This window comes from Stigmatopora argus, chromosome 8, assembly GCF_051989625.1.
Source record: "Stigmatopora argus isolate UIUO_Sarg chromosome 8, RoL_Sarg_1.0, whole genome shotgun sequence".
Classification (NCBI taxonomy): Eukaryota; Metazoa; Chordata; class Actinopteri; order Syngnathiformes; family Syngnathidae; genus Stigmatopora; species Stigmatopora argus.
In genome coordinates this window covers 16,718,092-16,744,162 of record NC_135394.1, presented here as the reverse complement: position 1 = coordinate 16,744,162, position 26,071 = coordinate 16,718,092, and the positions used below count along the sequence as shown (strand labels likewise).

The window sequence follows — 26,071 nt, the reverse complement described above, 5'->3', positions numbered from 1 at the left end:
CCCCGATGACGCTTAGTTACTTTTGACAGATGACGTGAGATGAAGCTAGGTTTAGAAAGCGGGGGAAAAAGATGGGCACGGAAAGATGTTTTATTTTTGAGAACGCTTTTATTTTGAAATTTGGACATTGGGATTTTTTTGTATAAAATTATTTCCAAATTAATGCTATTGTTTGTTTTAATTTGAAAATATTAAAATTGTCAGCCATCATTGGTAGCTGAAGTTATTTTGTTTTCTAGAACACTTATTTTGAAATTTGGACATTGGGGATTTTTATAAAATTATTTCCAAATGAATGCTATTGTTTGTTTTAATTTGAAAATAATGAAATTTTAAGACATCATTGGTAGCAGAATTTATTTTATTTTCTAGAGCACTTTTATTTTGAAATTTGGATATTTGTAAATCCAATTTCCAGTAAGTTTTTTTTCTTTTTAAATATTTCATTTAGATTTTTGTTACAGTGAGGGCTAAAAATTTAGTTTTTTGGGGTTGAAAAATCAATAAAATTTGAGTTCATTGTCAAAATCAATCGCCCATCTTTTGTTGTCATTGCTAGCAAATACATTCTTTTATTTTGTAGAACACTTAATGCAATTAAGGCAGCCAAATCGTTAAAAAAACATTTTCAACACCCACATATTTTTTCCTCAATCTACCTGAACCCGGGTTCACTCCCGAGCCCGCCACCCTCAGATTGCCAACCCTTTGCTTTGTCACCTGGGTTACAAAACGTCCATACGCGCCCCTCCACTAGAGGGCGCAGCGCTCAAGTATTAGAGCCCCCCCGACTGACTGTATGCACACACACACACTCACACACATACACACACACACACACATATATACACACACACACATATATACACACACACACTTGCGAGTTTGCCCACAAGGCTAAACAAACGTCTCGGCAGTAAAGCGAATGTAGGTCGCGCAGACGCGCACTTTGCAGTCAATTGTACGCACGCTAGGCCCCCCCCGCGAACCCTCCTCCCATCCCATCCCACTTCACTTCACTTCACTTCCCGCCAAGCCGGCAGTGTCCGCCGAGAGGCGGCCCGGACGCTAAACGGCGTCTGACAGCTTTTGGCGGACGCGAAGAGTCGTGTTGGCAAAACAAAGCACGTCGCGAGGACTGGAAAAGGCGAAAGCATGTGTTCCGCTGACACGGCGAGGCCGCTCGCGCTGCCGGGCCTCTTTTCGCCGGGAATTAACGAGGGGGACTGTTTGCGGAACGCTCTCGCCGGCGCCGCCGCCGTTTTGGTGAACAAATCAGCCGGGCCAAAGGGTGGTAAATGTAAAAAAATATATAGTCATACCTCTACTTACAAATGCCTCTAGATACGAACATTTCAGGTTACAATTTTTTTTTTATATGCAAATGAGTGACTCGCGATACAAAAAAGATCCAAGTTACCGAATCCCCCAAAAAGTAAATGCATTTCCTTATCCGTTATTTTATTTTGAATTCCCCTTATTAAACAATTAAAAACCATAAAAATGCATTGTGGCAAATATTTTCACACACATATACATAGGCACACGTAAAAGTCTAAAATGTACTACAAAGTGGACGGCTTTCGCCCCGGTAGAACGCCATCTAGCGGACAAACATGGGTATTACATCTATAATGGCTCGCAGAGAGATATTTCAGCTGTGCAGGGCACATTTTTCATATGCTTGATTTATTTTAAGACAAATAAATATAATTATATAATTTCCTCTCATTTTTGTGTTTCCTCACATTTTTCATACAAAATTGGGACACTTTGACCCATTTTAAAGGGTTTAGTTGGTAGTTGTGTGAGCACTGTGGAACGAATGAGAGAATTTACATATAAAGTACACTTCTACTTACGAAATTTTCAATTTAGGAAAAAAGTCTTGGAACCAACTAATTTCGTAAGTAGAGGGCACATTTTCATATGCTTTATCTCTTTTAAGGCAGAAATAAATATAATTATATTCATTTTTTTCTTATTTTTGTGTTTCTTCACATCTTTCCTACAAAATTGGGATACTTTGACCAATTTTAAAGGGTTTAGTTGGTAGTTGTGTGAGGACTGTGGACCCAATTAAAGAATTTACATATAAAGTACACTTCTACTTACGGAAAAAGTCTTGGAACCAACTAATTTCGTAAGTAGAGGGCACATTTTCGTATGCTTTATCTCTTTTAAGGCATGAATAAATATAATTATATATAATTTTCTCTTATTTTTGTGTGTTTCTTCACATCTTTCCTACAAAATTGGGACACTTTGACCAATTTTAAAGGGTTTAGTTGGTAGTTGTATGACGACCGTGGAACGAATTAGAGCAAGGGTGTCAGACTCGGGTTGGTTCGCGGGCCGCGTTAACGTCAAGTCGATTTCACGTGGGCCGGACCATTTTAGATATAATATTTAGATTTTTTTTATAAATGGATTAAAAGAACTGGATTAAAAGCCCTGAATATTCCGTTTTTTATAGATCTAAAACAATGTTTATAGCTTTTTTTGTATATTTTTAGATTTAACAAAATGATTTTTGAACTAAAAGCACAGAAAAAATGGATTAAAAAATGACAATTATTGATTTAAAAGGGGGAAAAATCAGGAAATGTAATATACATCTATACTCTTCATTTTAATTTGATCCTAAAACAGAAAGTCGGCACTCATGATTGACTTTCCCGGGCCACACAAAATGATGCGGTGGGCCAGATTTGGCCCCCGGGCCGCCACTTTGACACAGTTGACATAGAGAATTTACATATAAAGTACACCTCTACTTACGAAATGTTCAAGTTAGGAAAAAAGTCTTGGAACCAATTAATTTTGTAAGTAGAGGTACGACTGAGTATATTTTTTAATAGGACTGCAATATACGATGTTTTGTAGAAATTCAAAATGGAGTGCGTGAGAGAAAAAGGTCCAAGCGGAGGTCACGGCGCCCCTTTGCATCCTCTTGGTGTTTTTTACTCCCCGACTCCATTAGACGGCGAGTAAAAATAAATGCGGTCGGACGTAACGACGGCGTCTTAATGAGGCTGTCTAACGTGGTTACCAAAATAAAAGTAATTGTAATGTTGTTCCGTGCGAGAGGCGGCTGCACCCGCTCGCCAAATGTTTGGAACGGTTACCCGCGTTTTTCCACATTCATACGTGTCGACGTTCCGGCTCACTCTTCTTCTCAAGCGCTTTTATTTATTATTATTTTACTTTTTTTTTTTGCCGCCATGATGCGAAAACCGCCGGCGATTGCGTAACGCGTTAAAACTTGCATCACCAATTTCCCGCGGTAGAATACTCGCATTAAAAAGACGAAGAGAAGAACTTCGGTTTGGTCTGCGCCGTTCATGGGTTGGTTGATGGACAGGTCGAGGCGTCCAATCAGGAAAAAGTGGAAATGTTGGCCAATCAGGGCAAGTTTGTGATTTATTAATTGATATATGTTGACGTATTTCCCAGTTTACTTCCAAGATTTATGATTATTCGGTAATTCATTTTGCGAACTGGTCGCGGGGGGTGCCGGAGCCTATCCCAGCTAAGTACGAGCATCGGGCAAGGGACACTCTGAATCGGTGGCCAGCCAATCGCGGGGAAGAAGGAGATAAATAACCAATCGCTCGTAGTTAGGGACAAGTTAGCATCTAATTAGCGTAGCATGCATGTTTTTAAAGAAGCGTTGAATGTCAGTTATTATATTAAATTAAATTAAGGGGGTGAAATATCAGTGTTATTAAGACTAATTGTGTTTTGTTGATTAAAAATATTTTTCCCTAATTAAATAGGAATATTTAAAGAATACCCCAAAATAAAAATGAATTCATAATTTGGATTTTGTTACGTGCTTTTTTGGGGAAATGTTACCATTTATTTATTTATTTTTAATATTTTAAGTTTTTAGAAAACATTTTACACAATAGTATATAGGCAATATTTAGTAATATAATAGTAATAATCATAATTTTGTCTATTGACTTTTTCTCATATTATATTCTTTTCATTTTTTTATTAATTTACTAAATTAAACTGAAATATTTTTTTAAATAGTTCAAGGCAATTACATTTTTAATGGATTTTTTTCCCATTTATTTAATGACTAACAAAACACTAAGTTCAATTTACAATTATTAAAAGTAAAGATTTGACTTTGCCTCTCTGAAGTAAACATTTGACGTTATAAATTCACATTAAAATACATATTTTATGGCTCATTTATTTGCCCAATCTTCCTGAACACACACACTCACAAACACTCTCACACTCTCACACACATTCATTCACACACACACACACACACTCTCACACACACTCTCACACACACTCTCACACTCTCTCTCACACATTCACACACTCACTCTCTCACACATTCACACACTCACTCTCTCACACGTTCACACACACACACACTCTCACACACACTGTCTCACTCTCTCACTCACACACACACACTCTCTCTCTCACACACACACACACTCTCACACACACACTCTCTCACACACACTCTCTCACACACACTCTCTCACACACACACTCTCTCACACACACACTCTCTCACACACACTCTCTCACACACACGCTCTCTCTCACACACACGCTCTCTCTCACACACTCTCTCACACACACGCTCTCTCTCACACACTCTCACACACACACGCTCTCTCTCACACACTCTCACACAAACGCTCTCTCACACGCACGCTCTCTCACACGCACACACACTCTCTCACACACGCTCTCTGACACACACTCACACACACTCATTCTCACTCACACACACTCACACACACACACTCTCTCACACACACTCTCTCACACACACTCTCTCACACACACTCTCTCTCACACACACACACACTCTCACACACTCTCTCACACACACGCTCTCTCTCACACACACTCTCTCTCACACACACTCTCACACACTCTCACACACACGCTCTCTCTCACACACGCTCTCTGACACACACTCACACACACACTCATTCTCACTCACACACACACACACTCTCACACACACTCACACACAAACTCACACACACACACGTTATAGTCAATTGTCACTACAATGATTGCCACACAAAACCGACCAATAAGAATGCCTGAAAGGTTGGAAACGATAGAAGGACCCCCAGCCGCCTCCCTGTCAATCAAACATCAGTACAGGACCACCCCCGGTGTCCCCCAACCCACCGTGATTTGAAAGCGGCTCTCGATTGCATCAGCGGTTTCCCGCATATTTTCCCCCCCCCGATCATAACTTCATCTACCCGGATTTTGACACACTTCTTTTTACACCTGGCATATTGTTTTCTGCGCCTACCGCGCTTTCCAACGAGGCCGAACGGGGGCGACGGGAGGCGGGCTGGCGCTCCGCACGCGATTTATGACCCGGCAGGATGAACTCGCCGCCGCTAAATTTACCGCCGCGTCTGCTCGCTGCCCGTCTCGACCGCGGCGGGCGGGACCGGCCAATCAGCGACCGGGTGAAAGACGGGACAAAAATGCCGGATGCGTGAGTCATCTCGGCGAGTAAGAAGAGGGGCGGGGGGGGGGGGGCGGTTTGGAGTGATGACTTAACGAAGCTTGACAAACGAAGGGAGGAAGTTGATGTGAGAGGGTGCGTGACAACGAGTCTCAAAAAGAAGAGATGGGACCAAAATGGCGTCGCAAATGTCTTCTAAGTTTTGAACTTAGCGTTGGTTAGCCATAGCAGCACACGTGATATGATTTACCATATTTACTCGCATATAAGCCGCCCGCACGTATAAGCCGCACCCTGAAAGTTGCCTTGAAATTTTTATCGGCTTTCGCTTGCGTCGTGACGTCACGGCGCACGCATGGGCGCCATTTTGAAGTGACATTGTGATTTTTTTATTTTTTCTTTAAATTAAGTATCGAATTTTTGAGATCCTTTTTGAGTGCAATTTTCCAAAAAAAATCTATTATTTTAATTCAATATTTTATTCATATAAGAAAGATTTTTCCCATTTTTTTGTATTATTTTATACTGCACAGTTTATAATATAAAGCAGGGGTAGGAAAACTATGGCTCTGGAGCCTAATGTGGCTCTTTTGAAGGGTGCTTAAAGCTTTACGCTAACCCACAGGTGTCAAAGTGGTGGCCCGGGGGCCAAATCTGGCCCGCCGCATCATTTTGTGTGGCCCGGGAAAGTCAATCATGAGTGCCGACTTTCGGTTTTAGGATCAAATTAAAATGAAGATTATAGATGTATATTATATTTCCTCATTTCCCCCCCTTTTAAATCAATAATTTCATGTTTTTAATCCATTTTTTTCTGTGTTTTTAGTTCAAAAATCATTTTGTAAAATCTATAAATATATTTAAAAAAATAAACATTGTTTTAGATCTATAAAAAAACTGAATATTCAGGGCTTTTAATCCAATTCTTTGTTCTCTGTAATATCTAAAAATTTCTTTCTGTTTTCCACTTTAATATGGAAAATAATTAAAGAAAAATTTGGTTTCCTTTTGAAATGAAAAACAAATGATTAAAAGAAATTTTCCCTTACTAAGAAAAAAAAAATCACAAATAAACATTGTTTTCAATGTTACTTTTAATCCATTTATAAAAACAAAAAATCTAAATATTATATCTAAAATGGTCCGGCCCACATGAAATTGAGTTGACACCCTTATGCTAACCTGTTAGCTAAAATATGGTAAAGCGATGGTGATAGATCCGAGTCCCGAGACTTTTTGCACTTTAAAAACTGCAAACAAATGTATTTTGACTTTTAAAGTCTCAAGGGATAACTTTTTGAAAAATATGAATTTCTTCCCGACCCGTGATATCAAACTTTTTATATAAATATATATATATTTTAGCTGATTTCACCTATTGGTATAAATAACGACATTATGACTTATGGACAAAATGTCTTCAATTCCGAGAAGCGCCCAGATGAAATTTCTAACCGGACGCTGCGAGAGCGGTCGCCGCCGCCGCCGTCGGTACGGGTGAGAGGTAGCGATCGGATCTGGACGGCGATAACCCGCGTTTTGCCCTCCGGCCTTAAAATTGTTGCTATTAGCCTCCATTGTTTGGACAGCGGACGGCCAATCTCCCTCATGTTTTTTGTCTAAGCACATTTCCTCGCCCGGGGGTGGCGAGCGGGAAGGAAAATACGGGCGACCCGGCGTTGACCCGCCGCCGCGTCACTCCGACTCACGACATGGGCCCGCGACCGCCGGGGTCTTTGTCACTTTCTCTCGGCGAGCGCGGCGGGAGACGTGGCCTAAAGTCCGGAGGGCTGGCTTTCTGCCGCGCTCCGGGATTTTGCGGGGGCGAGGCGGCGCCGGACGGGGGCGAAGGAGGGGGGACGGGGACGGGGACGGCTCGGCGGCGCCGCCGCTGCCACCTTTCGTTCGCCGCGGTCCGTCACGTCGGGGGAAAAGTAAGGCCGAGTCGGGGTGGCTTTTTGGACTTTAAGGCAGAGCGGCAGTTGTCCCGGTGAGACGACCGCACCGCTGACACCTTTTTTTGGGGGGTGACACGTCAAGTTCACGCGGACAAGACGGCTCCGTCCAAATTGGTCCGCTTCACCCGGTGAAATGGACTCACTGCAGCGGAGTGGACACTTCAAGTCAACCAAGTCCCACTCGTCACTGTCGGGTGTCTTGTTTTGGGAACGCCAAGTGTCAGGAATGCGCTTTTTTTGCTTTTGATACAATTTTTTTTTATGGTCCTCTGCCCACATTTTTGGAATAATACAAAAAAAAAATGGGCGGACCAGTGGAGAAGTGGTTACTTAAGGGGGCTCGGGGTTCTGGGGTCGTGGGTTCGATCCTGGTCGGTTTTTTTTTTCAATGCAAAAAAACATCGTCTTATATTCGGGTCAATAAGTAAAAAAATAATGGGTGGTCCAGTGGAAAGTGGTTACTGAGTGGGCCTAGGGGTTCTGGGGTCGTGGGTTCGATCCTGGTCAGTCTTTTTTTTCAATGCAAAAAACATTGTCTCATATTCATGTCAATAAGTAAAAAAATAAAAAATAATGGGCGGTCCAGTTGAGAAGTGGTTACTCAGTGGGGCTCGCAGTTCTAGGGTAGTGGGTTTGATCCTAGTCAGTCTTTTTTTTCATTGCAAAAAAGCATTGTCTTATATTCACGTCAATAAGTTAAAAAAATAAAATAATGGGCGGTCCAGTTGAGAAGTGGTTACTGAGTGGGGCTCGTAGTTCTGGGGTCGTGGGTTCGATCCTGGTCAGTCTTTTTTTCAATGCAAAAAAAACATCGTCTTATATTCGGGTCAATAAATAAAAAAATAGATAATGGGCGGTGCAGTCAAAAAGTGGTTACTGAGTGGGGCTCGCAGTTCTGGGGTCGTGGGTTCGATCCTGGTCAGTCTTATTTAAATGCCAAAAAATTGTCTTATATTTGGGTCAATACGATATGTCTCACAGTTTTGAGATCGGGTGTTCTATCCCTGGTGGGTCCTCACTGTGGAGTTGGCGTGGGTTTTCTCCGGGTACTCCAGTTTCCTCCCATGTCCCAAAAACATGCATGTTAAACTAACGCTACGCTAGATTCTCCTTAGCTACGAGTGATTGCTTGTTTGTCTCCTTGTGCCCGTGGTTAGCTGGGATAGGCTCCAGCACCCCCGCGAACCTTGTGAGATTTTTTTTTGAAAAAGTGATCAATGGCGACCAGTGTATTTTCCTGCTAAATTTCAGTCACTTAATTAATTTTCTGTACCTCTTATCCTCACAAGGGTTGCGGGGGGTGCCGGAGCCTATCCCAGCCAACTACAGCCAGAAGGCGGGGGACAACACCCTGACGTTGGTGGCCAACCAATCACAGGGCACATGGAGACAAACAACCCATCGTACATTGGTAGAAACATGTTAGCATACAATTAGCCTAGCATGCACGTCTTATTTCAAACGTACTGACTGAGCTCTTAAGAACGCAAGGTCATAGCGAACGAAACTCGTCCGGGTGAGCGAAAGAAAGCAAAGGGCGAGAAGAAACGCCGGGAGCATTTGGGTCACCGCCGTCACCTTCCAAAACCCACGAATGGCACGTACGGGTATTTCAATGTATTCCAGGGGGCAGCTCGCGTCTCAGCTCGATAAACCGGTCTGGTCAACTAAATCAAAACTTGAGCTCAGCAGACACCCCAATGAACATTCCGTCTACGGGTGTCACCCGCATTCCCACCCAGGATGTCACAAAAATACGACCGGGTTGCCCAGACCGAACTCCTCGTTAGATCAATCTCTCACCGGGTGACGCCTCCACTGAGTTGCCAAATGTCAAAAATCATATTTCATAGTGGCATTTACCAGCAACAATAACAAATAACCGAAGAGTCGTTGAAAAGGAAGTGAGCGCGGTACTTTCAAAATAATGGAACGTTTTGACAACGTGCAAAATGTTATTTAAAACATGACGTCGCCTTTTGAAAACTTTCAACATTCTAATTGTTCATTCATTCGTTTACTTTACCACTTATCCCCACAAGGGTCGCGGGGGGTGCCGGAGCCTAGCCCAGCTAACTACGAGCATCAGGCGAGGTGGCCAGCCAACTGCAGGACACAATAAGACAAACAACCAATCCCTGATAGCTAGGGACAATTTAGCAGCTCATTAGCTTAGCGTGGATGTTTTTGGGATGTGGGAGGAAAACGGAGTACCCTAAGAAAACCCGTATAGCTGTGTATTACATTTCCCGATTTTCCCCTTTTTAAATCAATAATTGTCATTTTTTAATCCAAATTTTCTGTGTTTTTAGTTCAAAAATCATTTTGTAAAATCTAGAAATATATTTAAAAAAAGCTAAAATAAACATTGTTTTAAATCTATAAAAAACTGAATATTCAGGGTTTTTAATCCAGTTCTTTTAATCCATTTATAAAAAATAAAAATCTAAATATTATATCTAAAATGGTCCGATGTTTATTAAATTTCCTGATTTTCCCCCTTTTTAAATCAATCATTGTAATTTTTTTAATCCATTTTTTCTGTGTTTTTAGTTCAAAAATCATTGTGTAAAATCTAAAAATATATTTAAAAAAGCTAAAATAAACATTGTCTTAGATCTATAAAAAAATGGAATAGTTAGGGCTTTTAATACAGTTCTTTTAATCCATTTAAAATAAAAAAATCTAAATATTATATCTAAAATGGTCTGGCCCACATGAAATCAAGTTAAAGCGGCCCACGAACCAAGTGGAGTCTGACACCCGTGGCCTAGACGAAAACCAAAAAGACAAACGAGAGTGGATCATAGCTTTGTTGTCAGGCATTTGACTGGAATCCGAGGCGACGTTCTCGCGCCCACGCACCTGTCAACGCTCGCCGTGACGTTTACGCGGACCGTCACACGCCGGCGCGGCGGTGCAGACGCCAGACCCCGCCCCCCTCCCCCTGGTCGGGTTCGGTCGGTGCCGAGTCATCAAATATTCCCGCCTGCGCTCTAATTGACTTGTGTGTTTTCACACGTGATTAAGTCGCTGTTGATTCCTCAAAGGAGGCCGGCCAATTAGACGGCGGCGGCAGCGGCGATGGCGGCGCATTTGACAAAGGCAATTAGAGCCTCGGGGAGGGAGAGGAATAATGACACCTGCGTTTTTGTTGGTTTTTTTGGGGGGGGGGAAATATTCTTGAGATAAAAGTTGACAATATGGCCGCAGGCATTGACATTGTGTTCTTTTACATGGCTTTAAATTACCGCATTTTCACGACTATAAGGCGCACCGCATTATAAGGCGCACCCTCAATATATAAAACACTCTGGATTATAAGGCGCCCTGTTTATTTTGGAGAAAATTTAAGACTTTTAAGTGCGCCTTATAGTTGTGAAAATACGGTACTATTGTTGTTTTTGCTATTAAAGCTGTATTAGACTTTTTTCTGTATTTTTGCCTAGAAGATATATGCGTTTATTTAATTTAGGAATTAGATTTTATTTTTGCTAGGGTAGTGTGTTAGACATATTATTTGGAAAAATTATTTGGTGTTCTCAGAAATATTTTTCCATTTAATTACAATTTTTATACTTTTTACATTTATTTTCTTAACATTATTTTCATCTTTTTTTGCTGTACTACTTTTTAATTTTAGTTTTAATTGAGTTTATGTTTTTTTTATTTTCTTATGTGCTTATTTTGTACTTTTATAATATTTTTCAATAGAACTATTTGGTGTTTTATGTAACAAAGTATTTTTGATCCTTTTAAAAGCATAATTCTTTCTTTTATACATTTAGCTGTTCTTAATGTATATGTTGAAGACCTTTAAATAGTTACATTTAAATATATTTTACATTATTTTACCACTGTAATTAAAATATAAAGTTTTAATTTGAATATTTTTTGTGGTACTTTTTCAATCATGTGCCTATTTGGTATTTTAAATACATTTCTCAATATTTATAATTATAATTTATAACTAAATTATAATTTAGCCAATTAGTATCCAAGTATAAATTTAAATATATTTTACATTTGGTATTTTTTATCTCCAAAATCCACCGTATTTGAAATATGAAGTTTTAATCGTTTTTTTAATGGTACTTTTTCAATCACGTGCCTATTTGGTATTTTTAATACATTTCTCAATATTTATATTTATATTTTATAACTATAAATTATAATTTAGCCAATTAGTATCCAAGTATAAATTTAAATATATTTTACATTTGGTGTTTTTTATCTCCAATACCCACTGTGTTTAAAATATAAAGTTTTAATTTTAATATTTTTTATGGTACTTTTTCAATCACGTGGCTATTTCGTATTTTTAATACATTTCTCAATATTTATAATTTATAATTTTGCCAATTATGATCCAAGTATAAATTTAAATATATTTTACATTTAGTATTTTTTATCTCCAATACACACCGTATTTGAAATATGAAATTTTAATTGTTTTTTATGGTACTTTTTCAATAACATGTGCCTATTTAGTATTTTTAAATACATTTGTCAATACAACATTTTGGTGTTTTATGTAATAAAGTATCCATTTATCCATTTAGTATCCAGGTATACATTTAAATATATTTGATATTTGCTATTTTTTCCTCTCCAATACCTACTTAAAAAAAAAAAAAAAATTGTATATACATCTTTTTAGGCTTACTTATGTATGTGTGCACTTTATGGTGATTTTTTAAATCTCATTGTACTTGCATAACGACAATAAAGGGACGCGATTCAATCCGTGTGAGTATTTAAAGGGTTTTAATAGCGGGAATGGGAATATTTAACTGCCATGTAAAAAAAAAAAAAAAGAGGATTTCTCTTTTTTCGGGGACTAAAAGTGGAGAAGCGGCGGGATAAAAGGTCTCACCGTTGAATAATGGCGGCATCAACTTTAAACGGTGTTAATCTGCGGGATTGGGGCTAATGCGGATTGCGCCTCCATTTGAGGAGCGCGACACGAGCGAGCAAGGCCGTTAAGCAGCTCAATGTGTTGTCACTAGTTGATTAAGTGCACTGCAACAAGATGACAGGATTAACACACACACACACATACACACATTCACATAAACATAACCACACACACACCCACATATATGGGACTACAGTGCGCAAGGTCATCGGTCACATATACGCATAAGTTTCTATTCACGCAATGAAGGAGGTACCAAATTTTGGAGTTTTTAAGGATAAATATGATGGCTATTTGTATTCATAACGGAATTTTTAATTTTTTTATGCGACCACTCGTTGGGATAAAAAGCAAGGATTGCCAAACGGCTGGATGAGTTCCCTCCAGGGGGCTCGCCGGATTAAAATGGGATGGATTTTGGATGTAATAATGATATATTTACATTTGCCCCCCCCGTGACATATGACTTTTGAATATGAGTGGAGTGATACCTCGCTTTGTGAAATTATTTCGTGGCAGGAGTCGTTTTTTTTTGCTAGTAGGGTCACATTTTACATGGGAAAGGTGGGATTTGAGCTTGGATATTACCGTATTTACTCACGTAGAAATTGCTTTTGTCGGACAAAAAAATGATGGCTGAATCGAGGGTATGGCGAATATGCGCATGAAACCACGACAAGCACGAAATTGCAAGTGGCACAATGACGTCATGACAAAATGGCAATGTGACGTCACGGCGCCATTTCATCGTGACGTCACGTCGCCATTTCGTCGTGACGTCACGTTGCCATTTCGTCGTGACGTCACGTTGCCATTTTGTCGTGACGTCACGGCGAAATGGCGACGGACGTCACGGCGAAATGGCGACGGACGTCACGACAAAATGGAAGGTGACGTCACGACAAAATGGCAAGGAGACGCCACGACGACGTCGCGACGAAATGGGAACGTGACGTCACGGCAAAATTGCGACATGACGTCACGGCAAAATGGCGACGTGACGTCACGACAAAATGGCAAGGTGACGTCACGACAAAATGGCAAGGTGACGTCACGACAAAATGGCAAGGTGACGTCACGACAAAATGGCGACGTGATGTCACGGCAAAATGGCGACGTGACGTCACGGCAAAATGGCGACGTGGCGCCACGACAAAATGGCAAGGTGACGTCACGACAAAATGGCAAGGTGACGTCACGACAAAATGGCAAGGTGACGTCACGACAAAATGGCAAGGTGACGTCGCGACGAAATGGGAACGTGACGTCACGACAAAATTGCGACATGACGTCACGTCAAAATGGCGACGTGACGTCACGGCAAAATGGCGACGTGGCGTCACGACAAAATGGCAAGGTGACGTCACGACAAAATGGCAAGGTGACGTCACGACAAAATGGCAAGGTGACGTCACGGCAAAATGGCAAGGTGACGTCACGACAAAATGGCAACGTGACGTCACGACAAAATGGCAATGTGACGTCACGACGCATTGCGAATGCGGACCATATTTATTTCAAAATAGAGAAAAGATAAACAGATAAAATGCTAAACTAAATTTATTTTGGCGTCCATGAATGAAATTCATAAAAAAATATCAGGGGGGCGGCTTATACGCGAGAAATTGTAAAATTACAAAATTTCAAGGCAACTTTCAGGGTGTGGCTTATACGTGAGGGTGGCTTATATGCGAGTAAATACAGTACTCCCTAAACTAAGGGTCCACGGGCCATATTAATGTCCACAAAATCTCATGTGGGCCGGACTAAGTTTTTTTTTTAACCGGAGAACCCGAAGAAAACCCACAACATAAAAATAAAGAGCGCGAAGAACTTCCATTCCACGAATCCCCGTTTTCCGCGCCACGCTTTTGATCCTTCGCCAGAAGAACATTTACGCTGATGAAATGCCGCCATAAAATTGTTGGACGCCGCCGATTGGACACCTTCCAGAACGGACGGCGCCTCAATCGCCGTGAGTGCCTCGCAAAATGGGAAGATTTAGGAGACGCCGCCGCCGCCGTCGTATTTTTTGGACAAAGCCAGCGTGGAAAGACAAGCGGCGATGTTACGCTAGCATTAGCTAAAAAGAACCAAAGAAAGGACAAAAATATGCCGTTTTGGTTTGGACTTTTTTTGGCTGCCATTGACAAGAATCGACGCCCAATTTTGGTGTTCTTGATTCATCGGGTATGTTTTGTTTAGACTTTGTTGACCTCAAAATTGACACGGAATATTTATTTTAATATTGTATTCATTTTTACTTTATTTTTATTATTATTTTCATTAGGAATGAAAAAGAGAAAGTATTTTTTATTTATTTAACTGTGAATTGTCCAACATTTTGAATACTTAATTCTTGTTTTATTAATTAAATGAGAAATATATGGTAACATTTCACATAAATGAAAAAAATAGTTGTTTAAATTCTTTTTTTTCATTTAATAAGCAATATATACGGTTTAAGTATAAATGTAAAAATATCATAAGGCATATTTTTTTCTTATTTCAATTCTTATTGGTTCAATTTATCGTGAAATATCTTTAAAAAAAGAAATATTCTTATTTAAAAAATATACTTATTCTTATTTTATTCATTTAATGAGAAATAAGCATATCACATAAATGAGAAAAATACAGTTGTTTAAATTCTTATTTTTTCAATTTAATAAGCAATACATGTTTTAATTATAAATATAAAAATATCATAAGAAAGCAGTATTTTTTTCTTATTTCAATTCTTATTGGTTCAATTTATCGTGAAATATCTTCCCAAAAAATAAATATTCTTAGTTAAAAAAATATATTTTATTAACTTTAAATTATTATATTATTGTTTTATAGATATCATGATGGTAAGATATCATATCATTAGATATCATGTTATCACAACAACAAAAAAAGATATTTTTTCACTTAAAACTCAATTTAACAATCCAATTTAGCCCCTCCCAGTCCAGACAGATTGGACGCCTATCCCCGTCAAAGTCGCCAAATCATAATCATCCCCTGCCAAATCTCCCTATCGAAACAAATTGGACACCTGCGACGTCTTCCTCCGGTAATTAGCGGGACATCACATCAAAACGGCGACGCAAAAGACGGCAACACCCAAAAAAATCTAAAATAAATAAATATATATATATTTTTAAATCAAACATTTCTAAACCGTCAGACAAATCCAACATTTTTTTCTTCTTCTGTTATCGGCAAAGCTAATTAAAAAAACATCCGCCATGCTTTTGACATTTGTGGAATACACAAAGAGCGGCGAGACGCGTTCTTGCGGGCGTATCGCTTTTATCGGCGCTCAGATAGCATCGGCTCACTCCAAAACGCCAGAAAAAAAAAGAAACCGAGTCAAAGAGAAAAAGATGGAATCGTCATTCCGTCGCTTTGTTTTGTTATCGGCCAGAAAAACGCTTTTAAAAAAGTAGCAAAATCATTTCCAAAAAAAAAAGTACTATATAAAACTGGTTTGAATGCAAAAAGTTAGAAATGTGAGCTTTTTTAATCTAACCTTGCCATTGACAATGATAGACATCCAATTATAATATAATATATATAATTAAAATATTTGTTTGGATTGCTTTTAGAGTTTATTTTTCATTTTTGTTTTGGTAAAAAATAATTTTGGGGTTATTTTTTATATCCATAAACTAAAATTTGAAATTTAAAACAAGTATTTTAACAATAAAGAGGCATTTTGTTTGTTTTTTATTGTTTGAATATATTTTAAATTTTTTAGGGGGGTCATTTTTTATAGTGTATGAGTATTTTTTTAATCATACATTCATAGAAAAACAATATTTTAATATCTTGTTGGTGTTATCTACCCAGAACATGATTGATGTTATGGCTAGCGCTATGCTAACCTGAACCCCACTTGCTAATGCTAATCGCTGACATTAACTGCAAATGCAAACCGCTAACACCACGCTAGTTGGACACGACTTGCTAATGCTAATCGATAACATCAACTGCAAATGTGAATCGCTAACGCCACGCTAGCCTGGACACGACGTGCTAATACTAACCAATAACATTAACTGCAAATGCGAACCGCTAATGCCACGCTAGCCTAGACACTACTTGCTAATGCTAATCGATAAGATTAACTGCAAATGTGAATCGCTAACGCCACGCTAACTTGGACACAATTTGCTAATGCTAACGGATAAGAGAAGCAAAAAGTGGTACTCACCACGTAGCACGGCTCGCAGTAGGCCTTCTTTTCGACGGCGTAGAAGGGCTTGCCGCGCAGCTTGGCGCTGCAGGTCATGCACACGAAGCAGTCCACGTGGAACACCTGGTCCATGGCCGTGCAGCCGGTGCCCTCGCCCACCACGTTCTCCCCGCAGCTAGCGCAGCGCCCTGGAGGAGAGAGCAGAAGGCTGCGGGTCAATAAATGCCGACACCTGACAACTCACTTAAAAAAATGTAAAAAAATAAAATAAAATGCTAAAGCAGAATCATATCCAGGAAAAGGACTGCCGTACTGGCCCGAATATAAGACGACCCTGAAATAGAAGACGACCCCGACTATAAGACGACCCCGACTATAAGACGAGCCCGAAATATAAGACGACCCCGACTATAAGACAAACCCCGAAATAGAAGACGACCCCGAAATAGAAGACGACCCCGAGAATAAGACGACCCCGACTACAAGACGACCCCGACTACAAGACCACCCCGACTACAAGACCACCCCGACTACAAGACCACCCCGACTACAAGACCACCCCGACTACAAGACCACCCCGACTACAAGACCACCCCGACTACAAGACCACCCCGACTACAAGACCACCCCGACTACAAGACCACCCCGACTACAAGACCACCCTGACTACAAGACCACCCCGACTACAAGACCACCCCGACTATAAGACCACCCCGACTATAAGACCACCCCGACTATAAGACCACCCCAACTATAAGATGACCCCGAATACAAGACGGCCCCGACTATAAGACGACCCCCAACATAAGACCACCCCAACTATAAGACCACCCCAATTATAAGATGACCCTGAATACAAGACGACCCCGACTACAAGATGACCCCGAATATAAGAGGACCCCCAATATAAGACCACCCCGACTATAAGATGACCACGAATACAAGACGACCCCGACTACAAGACGACCCCCAATATAAGACGACCCCGACTATAAGAGGACCCCCAATATAAGACCACCCCGACTATAAGACGACACCCTCTTTTTCAAGACTCAAGTTGAAAAAATAATTTTTGAACACTCAATTCAATGTTCATACACAAAATAATGTGTACTGTATTTTCTTATCTTTAAGCCGTATTCGTAACTAAAAAAAATTCCAGTAAATGTCGGCAAATTAACATTTAATGTGCTGGTTATTTTCTGTTTTGCAGTAAGAGAACAAGCATTACTGGATGAATTACTAACTTCATGATATTGATATTACAGATATTAATGCGCTTTTTATTCATACAGTAACTAACTGACTTATGATTTTTCTTAAGATTTTCCCTTCAAAGTAACACATTTCTACTCCCTATTAAAACCATGAATATGCAGGTGAAAATTATGAATCAGGGTGCGGCTTATACGCGCAAAATTGTCAAATTTAACCATTTTAAGGCCATTTTACAGGTGTGGCTTATACGTGGGGGCGGCTTATATGCGAGAAAATACGGTATGTCTATTCTAAACATAGCAGCAAAGTTTGAATGTTTAAAAAAACGTAAACAAAAAGCAATTCAACATTCTAGAAGGGATAAAAAAAAGTTATACGTTCATCCATCTTTTTTCAAACGACTTAAAAAATGAGCACTTGAGTTCCACTCATTGGCGCAAACTCGACTTTTTCCAACGTAATCCCACAAAAGATACGCAAGCAAAGAGAATAAAGCGCCTTTTGCGATAAAACAAAGTTTGCGGAAGAGCCCGATTGCGTGCGTGCTGGTGTGGCATTGGGATATCTTTAATTGCGCCGGCGATATCTTTAATTGGCTTCAGATGTCCTCTCCTCAATGGCACTTATCTACGCGCCCAATTAACGCCACTGTCAATTTCATTAGCGCTATCTGACAATAATAGCCTTGAAAGAGATATCAGAGAAGGGGTTATTTTTGACACATCTGACGGCGATGCCATCTCCGGCGCCACGTTTCATTTCATTCCGCTTCCTTTTTAGTTTGGGGCTGATTTGGAAGATGATTGGCAGCTGGCTAAGCACCTCGTCTCTTCGGGAGGGACGTTTGACGCTATGCTAGCGTTAGCCGTTAGCAGGTAGCCGCATAAATGGATTCATTCATTCATTTTCTGAACCACTTTTTTCGCGGGAGGTGCCGGAGCTTATCCCAGCGAACGACGGGCTCCGGGGAGGGCGACACCCCGAATGGGCGGTCAACCAATCGCAGGGCACGAGGAGACAGATAAACAATTGATCAGAGCTAGCAATAATTTAGCATAGTTTGCCTAGCATGCCCGTTTTTGGGTTGTGGGAGGAAACCGGAGTACCCGGAGAAAAATCAGGCAAGCCCAAGAAGAACGCTACACAGTAAGGACCCACCTGGGATCGAACCCACGACCCTAAAACTGTGAGGCCGAAGCGCTAACCACTCTCCACCGGTCGGCCCGTTATTTATTTATTTGAATTATTATTTTTATTATTATTAAATAATGTTTTACTGCAACTCACCATGAATAGAAAAGTTTTTTTTTCAATTTTAGACACTTTAGCAATATAATTTCAATGAATTATATTTGAATATGGAATTTTCCCTGGATTTTTTTATTATTATTATTTTTTAAATTTCCCACTTAGATTCCAATTTCTTTCAAAAGTAATATTTTATTATGTTGACAAATTTATTTATTACTTTTTAATTGATTTTTAAAAAAAATATTTATGGATTATTATTTTTTTAATTATTATTTATTGATTACTTATTTTGTGTAATGTTTGTTTGTTTGTTGTTGTTATTTGTGCACTTCTCAATTTATGTTGTTGACTACTTATTTATATTGACTAATTTATTAATTACTTTTTTATTAATGTATTGAAAATTATTTTTATAGATTATTAATTTGTTATTATGATTTATTGATTACTTAGTGTTATTTATCTGTTTGTTGTTGTTATTTGTGCACTTCTCAACTTATGTTGACTACTTATGTTGACTCATTTATTTATTACTTTTTATTGATTTTTTTTAAATTGTATTTATCGATTTTGTTTTTTTTAAATTATTATTTCTTGATTACTTTTTTAGTGTTATTTTTCTGTTGTTGTTGATGTGTGCACTTCTCAACTTATGTTGTCGACTACTTATTATATTGACTAATTTATTTGTTACTCTTTTATTAATGTATTAAAAATTATATTTATAGATTATTTTTTAATTAGTATTTATTGATGACTTATTTTGTGTAATTTATCTGTTTGTTTGTAGTTATTTGTGCATTTCTCAATTTATGTTGTTGACTACTTATTATGTTGACTAATTTATTTAGTACTTTTTTTATTAATTTATTAACAATTATATTCATAGATTATTATTTTTTAATTATTATTCATGGATTACTTATTTTGTGTAATTTATCTGTTTGATTGTTGTTCTTATTTGTGCACTTCTCAACTTATTGACTAATTATTATAGTGACAACTAATTTGAATTGAATGCTTTTATTGTCATTATACAAGTAGAATGAGATTTAATATTTAGAAATTTGACAACATTTTATGACTTATTTATTAATTATTGTTATTATTTGTTGATCATTTATTTGTATGCTTGTCTATTGTTGTTATTGTGCACATGTTGGTGAATCTTTAAATCTCATTCTACTTGTATAATGACAATAAAAGCATTCAATTCAATTCAATTCTGGGAAAAGAAGCGGCAAATAACCGTCATTATTTTGCTTCCAGCCGCAATTCCTTCTAAGAAAATCTTTCTGCGGGTTCAATTTCTGCCTCTAAAATTATATAAACGCAGCAAAAAAAAAAAAAAATTCCTCCAGCGAGCATGAATCAAAAGCAAAAAAAAAACAAGCATCATTTTTCTGGAATAAGTTGAAGGTCTCCTTCTAAAATGTTCCGCTCATGTGAACATTCCATGTGAGATCATCCAAAAAACACTTCACGTATTCATAAAAGAAAAAAATCCATTTTTTGGGTGGGAAAATATCAGAACGTTGACGCCAAGAAATGACGATAAAGCGAATCGTCGTGCTTTTTTCATGCTACTTTTGAACGATTCCTGCAATGTGGAGCTTCCTCTGCGCCTCAATAACGGCAGGCACATTAAACAAAGCAGGGAAGGCCGGTCTCGGGGGAGCGCGGGGGTGTCGGAGGACTCGCGAGAGGGGTAAACACTTCACACGTGTGTGCGCGTGTGTGTGTAGACGGAGCCTGTTGGGGATCGTGGATGGTCCCGTGAGGTTTGCGTTTTTAAAACAGAGAGTGGTGTAAAAAAAAAGAAGAAATAAATAAATTTAAGTTACATTAATGGCAATAAAATGTTTTTTAAACAGAAAAATTAATTCTGCGATATTACAACTTTCTTGTCGATTTAAAATCTGTCTGAAATGATCTTTTTACAGTGTGTTTTTGGTGGTAATAAAAAAATAGGTGGCCGCACTTCCACTCCCATCCACTAGTTGGCAGTAATTGAGAAAACCAATTGCTCAGAGGTAGGAGCAATTTAGCATATCATTAGCCTAGCATGGATATTTTTGGGATGTGGGAGGAAAACGGACTACCTGGAGAAAGACCATGCAAGCCTAAGGAGAACATGCAAACTCTGCAGAGCGAACACCCACCTGGGATCGAACCCTCGACCCCAGAACTGCGAGGCTGACACGCTATCCACTGACCCACTACTTTAAAAATGATAGGGTAAATATTTATGTAGGAATGTGGGAGGAAACGAGAGAACTCGGAGAAAAGCCACGCAAGCCCAGGGAGAATACGCAAACTCCACACAGTGAGGACCCACCTGGGATTCAAACCCTCGACCCCAGAACTGCGAGGCTGACACTATCCACTGAACCAATGCTTTAAAAATGATAGAGTTAACATTCAAGTAGAAATATGGGTAGAAACCAGATTACCCAGAGAACATGCAAACTCCACATTGTGAGGACCCACCTGGGATCAAACCCTCGACCCCAGAACTGCTGACACGCTATCCACTGAACCACCGCTTTAAAAATGATAGGGTAAACATTCAAGTAGAAATGTGGGAAGAAACCAGATGTTGGGTACAACTTGTAAATTCCACACATTGAGGACCCACCTGGGATCAAACCCTCGACCCCAGAACTGCGAGGCTGACACGCTATCCACTGAACACCGCTTTAAAAAATGATAGGGTAAACATTCAAGTAGAAATGTGGGAAGAAACCAGATGTTGGGTACAACTTGTAAATTCCACACTGAGGACCCACCTGGGATCAAACCCTCGACCCCAGAACTGCGAGGCTGACACGCTATCCACTGAACCACCGCTTTAAAAATGATAGGATAAAAAATATTCAAGTAAAAATGTGGGAAGAAACCAGATGTTGGGTACAACTTGTAAATTCCACACAGTGAGGACCCACCTGGGATCAAACCCTCGACCCCAGAACTGCGAGGCTGACACGCTATCCACTGAACCACCGCTTTAAAAAAATGATAGGGTAAACATTCAAGTAGAAATGTGGGAAGAAACCAGATGTTGGGTACAACTTGTAAATTCCACACAGTGAGGACCCACCTGTGATCAAACCCTCGACCCCAGAACTGCAAGCCTGACACACTAACCACTTATACACCGTACGATCACCGAATTTTTTTTTTGGTAACGCATCAAGAATTCGCCGTAGCGTGGCGCTCGGGCAGAATATGAAAACGGCGAGCGACGCCGGCGTTCTTCACCCCGGCGGACGGACGGCGAGCGTCACCGAGCGCTTCAAATACGACGAGCGTGACGGGAAGGGGAGGGAAAGGAAGGGCGGCAGCTTCATTTCCACTTGACTCGCTCTCTTTGCTTTCATTTCCCGCCGCCTCAGAAGTGTCTCTTCTGTGCCAAAGTCAAAAAAAAAAGAAGAAAAGGAAGAAAAGAAAACCTTTCCCTTTTTTTGGGGGGGTGCATGCGCGCCCCCCTCTCCCCACCCGCCAATGCTTCGATTTAATTGGATAAAAGGCAAAGATTAAAGAGCCCCCGACTCTCGGCCATTAATAATGGATCGCTAATGTATCGGCGCGGTGACAGGAAAAGACGGCGTTTGTTTAGGGACGGACGGGTGTTGAGTGGCAGGGAAGGCTTCTTTTGTGTGGGTGTGTGTGTGTGTTTTTCAACCAGGCGTGTATCAAGGCGGCGAGGGAACGCACGCCGGCGCCTCAATTTGATCTTACATCCTCGCAAATCAAAGACACGGCGTGTAAAGAAAGAGGAGAGGAGCGCAACTTTTTCTTGCAGGAGAGGAAAACTTTACTTCCTGCCGCGAGACGGGGAAAAACGGCGAACGGCGTCGGCGCTGGCGCAACGCTTGCGAGGCCCTCCGAGGCCTCGGCGGCGCGGCGACGAGATCTCGGACGGGTACAATGATTCCGCGGGTGGAAAGGATTTATGTGTAAGGACGGGAAGGATTTTCAGGGTGGCGACGGGATTCAATGGGCAAAGTTTTCTATTGACGCAATTGAAGTCAAATAAGTTCACTTTCGTGATTTAGTAAGCTAGCAAAAGCCCTTTTAAACCTGTGATATTTGAATGAACTAATCGTGACCAATTGTCAGGTTTTGTTGGGGTGTGTTTTCCTTGTGTGTCCTTCCATTTTGGTCATTTTGACCCAGTTTTTATTATTTGTATGATTATTTTTCATTAAAATCCTAATTTGTGCATACTATTTTTTATAACTACTACTACTATGTTTTCTAGTACAACTACTACAACTACTACTATTGCTTTTTCTACTACAACTACTATTCTTTCTACTACTACAACTACTTTTTCCTACCACCACTACTACCGTTTTCTCCTACTACTTTTTCCAACTACTACTACCACTACTACTATTTTTGTCCAACTACTACTACTACTAATTTTGTCCAACTACTACTACTACTAATTTTGTCCAACTACTACTACTACTAATTTTGTCCAACTACTACTACTACTAATTTTGTCCAACTACTACTACTACTACTAATTTTGTCCAACTACTACTACTAATTTTGTCCAACTACTACTACTACTACTAATTTTGTCCAACTACTACTACTACTAATTTTGTCCAACTACTACTACTACTACTACTACTAATTTTGTCCAACTACTACTACTACTACTAATTTTGTCCAACTACTACTACTACTAATTTTGTCCAACTACTACTACTACTAATTTTGTCCAACTACTACTACTACTAATTTTGTCCAACTACTACTACTACTACTACTACTATTTTTGTCCAACTACTACTACTACTATTTTTGTCCATCTACTACTACTACTACTATTTTTGTCCATCTACTACTACTACTACTACTACTATTTTTGTCCAACTACTACTACTACTACTACTATTTTTGTCCAACTACTACTACTACTATTTTTGTCCAACTACTACTACTACTACTACTACTACTACTACTATTTTTGTCCAACTACTACTACTACTACTACTATTTTTGTCCAACTACTACTACTACTATTTTTCCCCAACTACTACTACTATTTTTCCCCAACTACTACTACTAATTTTTTCCCCAACTACTACTACTACTATTTTTTTCCCCAACTACTACTACTACTATTTTTTTCCCCAACTACTACTACTACTATTTTTTTCCCCAACTACTACTACTACTATTTTTTTCCCCCAACTACTACTACTACTATTTTTTTCCCCCAACTACTACTACTACTATTTTTTTCCCCCAACTACTACTACTACTATTTTTTTCCCCCAACTACTACTACTACTATTTTTTTCCCCAACTACTACTACTACTATTTTTTTCCCCAACTACTACTACTACTATTTTTTCCCCCAACTACTACTACTATTTTTTCCCCCAACTACTACTACGATTTTTTCCCCAACTACTACTACTAATTTTTTCCCCAACTACTACTACTAATTTTTTCCCCAACTACTACTACTAATTTTTTCCCCAACTACTACAAATTTTTTCCAACTACTACTACTATTTTTCCTACTACTACAACTACTTTTCCTACTACTACTACTACTACTTTTCCTACTACTACTACGATTTTTTTCTACTACTACTTTTTCCACTACTACTACTACTGTTTTTTTGTCATCAGATTTCAATCCTCTGAAAATGTCGATTTCCAATCAAGCGATAGCATCGGCGACATCCGTACGACCCCACGACCCCCCTCCTTCCCCCAATCCTGACCCCATCCAACTTCAGGCCAATGACATAACGACACATTTAACCGGCAGCCAAACTCCACGACCAATCAAATGGATGACCTGGCGAAAGCATTCGTCACTGAACATCGGGCGGATGAAAGAGCGCGCGCGAGTCATCTTTGGTTCCGTTTCCGCCCCGCGGCGTCGGCCGTCTTTCCGCGCTCTGGCTAACCCGGCCTGTAATCCGTCCGCCAATGTCAGCAAACAGAAGCTCGACCCCGTGCCGCTCCACATTAGCGCCGGCCCCGTCGGGGGCCGGGGCGGTCGAGGGGGCCGGGCCGGTGTGGCTTACATGTTAGCCGAGCGGCGAGGCGGGGAACAGGTGACTTGATGCGTGCGCTTAGCGTGCGTTCGCCCACCGTCGTGTACCGCGTGCGCTGGCGTGCGTGCGTTTGCGTGCGTGCGCATGCAGATGTCTGCACACTCCCGAGGTCAAACGCTCGCTCGCTCGCTCGCAAATGAAATCTAGCAACAACGTGAGCGCCCGGCAGCCTGGCGTGCGCTCGCACGCCAGCTGATCTTGCAAGCCTGACTGGAGCTGTCTCAACGAGGCAGGAGCGCCGGCGAGCGCCCCGGCCCGAGGGGGGAGACGACGGGAGGGGGGGCAGAGGGGGTTGAGTGGGGGCGGTCACCTCGCGTGAACCGCCGCCAGAGAGAAACGGCGAGAGAGAAAAAAAAAAAAGCGGGGGGGGGGAGAAAGACAACAAAAGCGCTGGCACACGACGGCGGAGAAACTAGAAAGCAGAGTCCCGCTTAGCACTTTGGCCTCGCAGTTCTGGGGTCGTGGGTTCGATCCCAGGTCGGTCCTCACTGTGTGGAGTTTCCGTGTTCTCCCCGGGCTTGCGTGGGTTTACTCCCGGTATTACGGTTTCCTTCCACCTCCCAAAAACATGTATGCTCGGCTAATTGTGCGCCTAATTGTATTGGTCGTTAGTCTCATTGTGTCCTGCGATTGGCTGCTTACAGAATCAGGTTGTGCCCGGCCTGGTGCCTGGAGTTAGCTGAGTTAAGCTCCAGCATCCCCGCGAACCTTGGGAGGATAAGTGGTTCAGAAAATGAAAGAATGGAAATCAAGCAATCAAATTTAAAAATAATAATAAAATTAAAAAAATAAATAAAAATCAAGCAATTCAATTTATATCAATATTTGAAGTATAATGAGATTTAAAGCTTCTATAAATAATAAATAAATTAGTAAAAAAATAAAACATTAAAAAATAAGAAATGAATAATTAAAAAATAATAAATAATAAAGAAATAAGTAAAAAATAATAAAGAAATAAGTAAAAAATA

General features: G+C 40.1%; 1 protein-coding gene across 6 annotated transcripts in view; it reads right to left on the bottom strand.

The window, feature by feature from the left end:
- The window catches only part of lpp (LIM domain containing preferred translocation partner in lipoma), a 147,445-nt gene that overhangs the window by 6,508 nt on the left and 114,866 nt on the right, over positions 1–26,071 (bottom strand). For all 6 annotated transcript variants that reach the window (XM_077607419.1, XM_077607417.1, XM_077607421.1 and 3 more), the window contains exon 8: positions 16,557–16,726. In XM_077607419.1, the coding sequence (XP_077463545.1) occupies positions 16,557–16,726 (170 nt within the window). The remainder of the gene's footprint in view (positions 1–16,556; positions 16,727–26,071) is intronic.